The sequence below is a fragment of the Drosophila persimilis genome, unplaced genomic scaffold, assembly GCF_003286085.1.
Source record: "Drosophila persimilis strain 14011-0111.01,24,50 unplaced genomic scaffold, DperRS2 tig00000663-arrow-arrow-pilon, whole genome shotgun sequence".
Classification (NCBI taxonomy): Eukaryota; Metazoa; Arthropoda; class Insecta; order Diptera; family Drosophilidae; genus Drosophila; species Drosophila persimilis.
In genome coordinates, this window is record NW_020825331.1 from 1,934,729 (window position 1) to 1,942,392 (window position 7,664).

The 7,664-nt window shown below is 39.1% G+C and overlaps 3 protein-coding genes across 3 annotated transcripts; 1 reads left to right on the plus strand and 2 right to left on the minus strand.

The window, feature by feature from the left end:
• Window positions 1–446: 446 nt before the first annotated feature.
• Window positions 447–2,756, plus strand: LOC6603107 (vesicle transport protein GOT1B). Its single transcript, XM_002028056.2, has 5 exons — window positions 447–527; window positions 593–684; window positions 755–933; window positions 1,306–1,387; window positions 2,552–2,756. Exons 1-5 carry the CDS (start codon window positions 503–505, stop codon window positions 2,594–2,596), a joined length of 423 nt encoding a protein of 140 aa, XP_002028092.1. The 5' UTR covers window positions 447–502; the 3' UTR covers window positions 2,597–2,756.
• On the minus strand, window positions 1,553–2,222 carry LOC6603108 (cytochrome b-c1 complex subunit 7). The gene is made up of 3 exons (XM_002028057.2): window positions 2,124–2,222; window positions 1,958–2,005; window positions 1,553–1,885 (listed from the first exon to the last, which is right to left on the minus strand). Exons 1-3 carry the CDS (start codon window positions 2,161–2,163, stop codon window positions 1,638–1,640), a joined length of 336 nt encoding a protein of 111 aa, XP_002028093.1. The 5' UTR covers window positions 2,164–2,222; the 3' UTR covers window positions 1,553–1,637.
• A 744-nt stretch (window positions 2,757–3,500) lies between the features above and the next one.
• On the minus strand, window positions 3,501–7,291 carry LOC113566299 (ethanolamine kinase). The gene is made up of 4 exons (XM_026991340.1): window positions 6,896–7,291; window positions 4,241–4,866; window positions 3,716–4,165; window positions 3,501–3,631 (listed from the first exon to the last, which is right to left on the minus strand). Exons 1-4 carry the CDS (start codon window positions 7,274–7,276, stop codon window positions 3,541–3,543), a joined length of 1,548 nt encoding a protein of 515 aa, XP_026847141.1. The 5' UTR covers window positions 7,277–7,291; the 3' UTR covers window positions 3,501–3,540.
• Between the last annotated feature and the right edge of the window lie 373 nt (window positions 7,292–7,664).

Genomic DNA, 7,664 nt, shown 5'->3' on the forward strand with positions numbered 1-7,664 from the left:
TTCTTCTGGTAGATTCTTGCCATCTATTCACCACTATATCATTCACCTAAACTGCGTGGGCGACAAGCGGAACTTATCTTTGTTTAATATTTTTATAGTTTTACACAGCTTTTCATCATTTTAATAAATAACATGACCAATGTGTTGACGTGATATATTTTGTTTAAATATCATGGATTATAATTAATATTTGTAAATAGTAATTGTAAATGTTTAATAATTGTACGAGGTAACTGTAAAATACATGTTATAGTTCCTGAGTTATATAGTTTTACTAAAAAAGATTATATGACTGGCACAAGAAATCGTGATTTTATTTAATCCCAGCTCGTTTTCCAACACTCAGGCCGAGCAACCCTGCGAATGATTGTTTATATTCGTTAATGCGATACATTTTTAGATTGTAGAAATCAGCTGTTCCAATTTTTAAATAGTTTACGTGTTTACGTGGAATTTCAATCAGGTCCGAAACTCTCACCTAAATAAACAAAAAAGGGACACAATGATTGAAGTAACAGATCTGCAAAGTACGTCCATTGTTCATCTAACTATTGTAACACTTCTGTGAGCTCATTTGAAACCCTTTTCATAGAAATTGGCATCGGCTTGGCTGGCTTCGGCATATCGTTTTTGTTTCTTGGCATGCTGCTTCTGTTCGACAAAGGCTTACTCGCAATTGGAAATGTATGTGCAATAGCTGGCGCACCATCCAAAGTACGACCCATAATTAACAAAATGTTCTCCTCACCCGCAGATTCTGTTCATTTCGGGACTGGGATGTGTAATCGGCGTGGAGCGAACTTTGCGCTTTTTCTTTCAACGGCATAAAGTTAAAGGCACAACCGCCTTCTTTGGTGGAATCTTTATCGTTCTGCTGGGCTTCCCCATCATTGGAATGATTGTTGAATCCTATGGATTCTTTGCACTATTCAGGTTCGCTATTCGCTATCTATACTTTGTTGTTGTCGAGAGTTACGTGGATATGAAGATGTTTGCATCATAAAATGATAATTCTGAAATGTTGGTAGGTTTCTCCAAACCTACAGGCCCAAAAGCATAGCTTTAAATTAACATATCAGTATGTGATTGTAATTCTGTCCGGTCTGCCACCCACCCATGTGTCCGCCCGTCCACGCTTTCTATGCATGTGCGTGCGTGCCTTTGGAATTGTTTAAACTTTAATGGAATACGAGGAAACGGCAATATCTTCCATTTCACAATTGTCAAGTATCGCCAAAGAGCAATATTTTCCAGTCTATGGCCTTCTATCGTTATATCTATGGGTTTTTCTTTGTATCTTTGCAGCGGCTTCTTCCCCGTGGCCATCAATTTCCTTGGACGTGTGCCCGTCTTGGGATCTCTATTCAATTTACCCTTTATGCAAAAGGTAAGGACGAACGGTGCATATCGTAATGCTTAAGCTCACACAACCATTCCACACACTCACACACAAGTCACATATGGAGAGACGACTCCATTGATCCACACGAGCATTTAACCCACTAATAAATTAAAATGTCATCTCCCCTTTAGTTGACTATGCAAAACAGGCTAATTTCATAGCTTATTTAGTTTTAATCTAAGCTATGTATTTGAACATTTATAAATTGAGTGGTGAGGGGGAAGGGGCTAAGTTCTTAGTGGTTCTTGTTCCAGTCCTCACGCTCCTCGCGCTCCTTAACCACCTCGTTCAAATAGGGCTCCAAGTATTTGACATCCTCCTCGTACTTAGTCCACTGCTCTTTTGGCAAAATTGTTTTGGTCATGGACAAATGCAGAGCACGCATAATACGGTAGTTGCGCTCGTCGTAAATCTTGCGGGGCAGACGGCGGATTGCTTCCTTCACATCCTCGTTCTCATAGAGACAATCGTCACGGTGCAGACCTACATCCAATGCAAATCCATAGTTAGAAACATTTCCGTTGCAATTGTCAACGCTATTAGTGCTAAACTTACCGTACTGATTGAATCTAGACATGTTGTAGGCCCATCTGCCCAGTTTAGCTGCAATTGCAAAAAAAAATTTTGTTACATATTTACGTAATCATTCTAACATTAAGACCACAAGAGCGGCGTCATATTCGTGGGCATCGCCGTGGCAGCCATCTAAAAAAATACTTACAGAAAACCGATGGACCTTTTCTAGCAATGTAGCTCGCCATTATTCACGGAAATTGAAAATAATTCTAGAAACTCGGTCGCCTGGCTCCTATTTTTTTTTAGATATGACAGCTGGTTACAGCTGGTGGTGAGACTTCCCTCGAAATGACTTATCGATATCAGTCACCTGCGATACCGGAATTTTAAGCAGCCCTGGCAGGTGTGCTTTATTGAATCGCTTGAATTGAAATCGATAAGTCGCGCGTCTATTTAAAAAAAGACAAAAAATTTAAATCCTATTTCTTTTTCCAAGATATAAGAGCTATAGCACCCATTTTTGTTAGACATGTAGGTGTGAAATTCTGTAAAAACAAAAAATATATATAATTTTATAACCAATTTTGATAATTGACGATTTATTTATATATCTTTTTTTGTATATCTTTATAGATTGTTCAAAAACTGGGCGGCGATGGAAACCGGACAACAGTATAATAAAAATGGTCTGTTGAACGTACACAACACCATTACAAAATATACGAAAACTGTTTTTTTGTATAAAGTAAATAAATTGTATCGAAATTCTTGTAAAATCTAATAAGCTTCATGTACAAATCCGCCTTCATAACATAAACAATATACTACATGTAGATTACAACAGTTAATAATCACAATAGTGTCTTTAAAGCCAAAACTGAAAAGGGGGATATTTGATATCACCAAAAAACAAAAAAAAAACAAAAAAAAAAGATAAGGGAAATGTTTTATTTCAAATAAATCAACTACGTTGTTCAGCAAGAAATGTCGAAGAAAGCTTAAGCCTGACTTAAGGCCAAATGTTTTGGGGGCAAATCATAGGACAAAAGATGCCTCTCTAATTGTTCCACGTTCGGGGGTTGTATCCTTGTAGCTAGTACTGTATATTGTATATTAGTATGATCCCCTGGCTGGCTTATACACGAGTACAATTTACACATACATACATAAGTAGTAGAATAAGAATATTTGTTTAAAACATTCAGTATGCACCATTTGCTATTGAATGTTTTTGTTTATGTTTTAAAGTACATTACTTCGGGTTTCGTTTTATTTATGACTACAAAATATCAATTTACAAATTAAAGAACATATACAAATTCTTCATATATATATATATATATGTATATATATATATATATATATACATATACTAAGGCTGGCACGAATACGACACTAATTTAAGATTGTTTTTTTTCTGTTGTTTTGTGAACACACACACACACACACACGTTATAGTATATATACATATGCATAACATTGAGATCCGTTCCAGCCTTAGTTTACACATATATCACTGGGGCACATATTATATATATATATATATATATATATACATACACACATATATATATATATATATATATAGTTTCTCCGAATAGCAAGAGGGAGAGAGAGAGAACTCATTTATTGTTCTTCTGTGATGCAGCAGCAGTCAATGATAAAAACTCCTCCTTCCTGGCCAAGTATTCATTGTAACGAAGAAACGCATAGCTGGAATAGAAATCAACCAATCAATACACATTCTACAATTCCATATGCTTAGCATTCAGCATTCAGCATTCAGCATACACTTACCCTACATAATCGAAATCGATAGTGGAATGCTCGGCTTGTAATAGGGACCACACTGTCCAGAAGATATGCGATGCTAAAGCAAACTGATTGACCTGCACGTAGAGCCAATCAACCTCGGCGCTCTGTATATTCGTACGCTGCAGATATTCCTCGAGGTAGACGCGCAGCCATTGCAATTGAAACTCGCGCTTGGGATAGCGCGTATAGTCCACCTCGTCGACACCGCACATTTCCGCAAAATGATTGCCAATGTCGAATGCCTGAAAATTGTAATCGGCGTACTCGTAGTCAATAAAGTTAACCGTCTTCATGCTTTTCGTGTAGACGACATTGCCCAGCAGTAGGTCGTTGTGTGAGAAAACAATTGGACTGTCTAATGCCACCAGATATTTGTACAAGCTGTTGAATTCCTCACGCAGTCGACCAATTGGTAGAAATGTTCCTTTCACTCTGCAATAAGAAAACGCGGTTGGGTGGGTAAATGGCATCTGGTATCGTTTCGTTTCGTTTCGTCTCGTTTCGTACCTTTTGTGTTTCTCAGCATCACTAAAACGTTCAGGTACTAAATCAAGAAAGCTTTGCGTTTTCGTCCATATCATTGGCAATGGCTTTACTGCATCCACATTCGTATCCGCACTCGTAGCAACCGCCGCTGTAGCACCTCCTCCAATAATATCTCCCACATTCTTCCTAACCTTACGATGCATTTCAGCCATACGACGAGCAACCAATGGCCAAATCTCTGGACAAAGAACACTTTCAGTATTTAAGGTGGTACCAGGTACGTATTCGTAGACGAGGCCATTCTTGAACGTTGCATATAGCGATGGCGCTAGTCCATATGTATGCAATAGTAGAAAATTTTGCGTTTCAGCTTTCCGATCGATCAGTAGGTCTGTTTTGTTTCCATAAACCCTGACCAGGACTACGTTATCGGAGTACTGTAGAGGTAGGCCATCTGTTTCCCCATTTGCCGTAAACTCCTCCTCCTCGTCCTCCTGCACTGGTGGCTCCTCAACTTTGATTGGGGGCACATATGGTTCTTGCTGTTTGTCGTCGGTGTCCACATCGTTCTCATCGTCCTTCTTCAGTTTGGTTGCTGGTTTGTGGAAACATCCAACCAGTTTGTTTGTGATGCCATCGGTAAAACTCTGCAATCAATAAATCCGCAAACGAAAAATGTTCAATTATTAATGGCTCATTGCCTTTGGCCCAGTTACTATACGAATTCAACAACGTTATGAGGGTTAGGGGGTTAGGGGGCTGTGGGTGGGAGTTAGTTCGAGTTGTTGCTTCTAGAATCTAGAATCTAGATATACATATACATATATAGTTATTGCATCACCCTCTAACCAAAACCGTAGTAACATTAAGGTTTTAGTTTGCGATTTTTCAATGGAAAGATTTCGAAAAAAAAAAACCGTTCATTAAAGCCGGAACCGTTCTACAATTAAAAAAAAAAAAAGGGGGGGCTTTCCTTATCGCTGGCACATGCTACGCAGACACATATTTTCTATAGTATACGTGGATTTTGCACGAGTATGGGTTTTCAGGGGTACGCGAATAATTTCCAGTGATAAACTTTTTGACATTGACACCCTGCCTTGGCACCCTCCTCATTGATAACCCCCCACACATACGGGGTGTGCGAAATCAAGTATTGAACTGAAACATAGAACAGAGGCCTATTGCCAGGCAAAGATTCGCCCTATGTATGAGTAAGGGGCCTATGACCGGGTGAAAAATTTTCGAATGATCTGAATGACGCGCTGTGATTAGCTTGTACAAAGTTCCCCTAAGTGAGGGGACACTAAAGTGTAAATATAGGAAAATATAGAAACGTGGAAGCACTCCTTGTCGAAATGTTCTTTGGGATAAACTCTCTCCTGATTTATATAAGTAGAGTATCTACTTGGCTATGGCTGGAGATAATTAGATTGCGTACGTGGTACTAAAAGCATAAATACCATAATACTCATTAGACTTTAAACATTCTTACATACATATACTTGTACATATTGCACATATATATGTAGGTATTACTCGTACATACGTAGGAGGTCAAGGCATAAGCGTACCGATAAGACAGAGGCGAGCGGCCCATTTTTGAAAAGAATTATGGCTTAAGCAGCACTTTATGGCTACACTGAGCAAAAAGAAGTGCTCTTCTGAAATTCGGAATACAAGTGATTATAATGGAAACTTTGAACGAGTTGCCTGCTCGTTTTTTCCTCTCAGTGTGGGGTGGGCACACAGTCGTTGGTTCTTATCAACGTATCAGCGGAACGGAACATCATTATCAGCACACACACACCCCATATAGTATAGTATCTGTTTCATCTGTAATATATGGCTGGGCCCTGGTGCTGGCCCACTCGAGTCAATGCACCTGTCGGAGAAGAAGGACTTGAGATTAGAATCTAGGGGCTATATCTGTGTCGACACGCAGGTCTATTTCTTTGAGTAGGGGCACGGGCGTAGCGGGGCGGGGCGGGGCGGTCGCTTTTCCCTCGTGGCGCGAGATTAGAAAAATGGGAAATAATAAAAACTGGTTTCTACTACGTCTCGGGTTGTCCTAACACCCCAACAGAAAACAGAAAACAGAATATAGAAAACAGAAACAGCAACAAAAACACCAACACCAGCGTGAAAAAAAATAAATGTTAATTTCAAATATGGGGCTCACAATAAATAAAGAAAATAACAAAGTCTATTTACAAATATTCAAGGTAGCGGAGTAGCGCAGTATATGTATGTATATATATATATCATTATAATTACTATTGGAAGGTTGTGCAACCAGCCAAACGCTCCACTCGAATCCCTCTATATCTGTCGGTCTGTCTTACCCCCAGTAAATTAGTTGGAAACGATATATATTGTATGTACAGTGGAAATGTGTAAGAATAGCCATAGCAAATATACGATTAAGGTTTACCGTACAAATACAGCATCGGTCTGGGGGGACAGTCAGTCCTTTGGTGATTCAACTGATCACTGAACTACAACTTGAGACTTGAGTTATACATGTAGAATAATCTCAGAAGATGGTGCTGAAGGTAGAGGTAGAGAATGTTGATGGGGAATAGATTGTATGCATGTAAGTATGTATGTATGTTGGTATTGGTTTGTAGGGAAGGATTGGGTGTGGGATGTTTTGGTTGATGGGTTGTACATTACCTTAAACTCAACGTAGGCGAGATCCCAGTTCGGTCGTATAACCTTCAATAGCTCCTTGGCACCTTGAATTACATCGGCCTCCTCGACAAATATGGGCACAAAGGGTACGATAATCTTCTTTGATTCTTTGGTCAACGACGTGCTGTTCTGCTCCGAGTTCGAGTTGTTTGTCTCTGGCTGGTTTTTGGTTGCGTTTGAATACGAATTTGAATTCAAATGGTTATCGTTATCGTTATCGTTTTGATATTGATTTTGATTCGATTGCGATTGCTGATTGACCGTTTGACGAACTAAGGATAAAGAATCTTTCATCACTTTTGGATTGCCGCCACTTGTTGAAATCTGTCCTGTGTAACTGTTGCTCTTGGTTTCTGTGCCCATTCTATCATTCGGTATTTATCAATCATGTGAATATACGAAAGGTGTGTCAGAGGTCGGGTCAAAAACACATACAACAATAACAATAACAATAACAACAATAACACCATATGCACTATACATATACATATGCAAATATATAACAAATGAAAGCAAAACACACAAACAAACATACACACAAATCAGAAATGACAAATTAGAAATCGGCACGCCGAAGCTCCTTCATTTTACATATACTACAACAATCCACTCCCCCGGCAGTTCATGCGCGCAACCCCAAAAACAAAAGGAAAATAAGGATAAGAAGGATGAGAGGACCGCACCCAAAACAATCAAATCCGCTAGATATTAGTAATCGTCAAAGGTGGCAGTAGCAGTAGAGCCCCGGAAC

Excerpts from the sequence above, each read along its gene's own strand:
- LOC6603107 (XM_002028056.2), top strand. The coding sequence starts at position 503 with ATGATTGAAGTAACAGATCTGCAAA. Across the intron at positions 934-1,305 it reads GGATTCTTTGCACTATTCAG|CGGCTTCTTCCCCGTGGCCA; the intron begins GTTCGCTATTCG and ends GTATCTTTGCAG. Across the intron at positions 1,388-2,551 it reads ATTTACCCTTTATGCAAAAG|ATTGTTCAAAAACTGGGCGG; the intron begins GTAAGGACGAAC and ends ATATCTTTATAG.
- LOC6603108 (XM_002028057.2), bottom strand. The coding sequence starts at position 2,163 with ATGGCGAGCTACATTGCTAGAAAAGGTCCATCGGTTTTCT. Across the intron at positions 2,006-2,123 it reads AAAAGGTCCATCGGTTTTCT|CTAAACTGGGCAGATGGGCC; the intron begins GTAAGTATTTTT and ends TTGCAATTGCAG. Across the intron at positions 1,886-1,957 it reads GTCTAGATTCAATCAGTACG|GTCTGCACCGTGACGATTGT; the intron begins GTAAGTTTAGCA and ends CATTGGATGTAG.
- LOC113566299 (XM_026991340.1), bottom strand. The coding sequence starts at position 7,276 with ATGGGCACAGAAACCAAGAGCAACAGTTACACAGGACAGATTTCAACA. Across the intron at positions 4,867-6,895 it reads TCGCCTACGTTGAGTTTAAG|AGTTTTACCGATGGCATCAC; the intron begins GTAATGTACAAC and ends TATTGATTGCAG. Across the intron at positions 3,632-3,715 it reads ATCGATTTCGATTATGTAGG|CTATGCGTTTCTTCGTTACA; the intron begins GTAAGTGTATGC and ends TTTCTATTCCAG.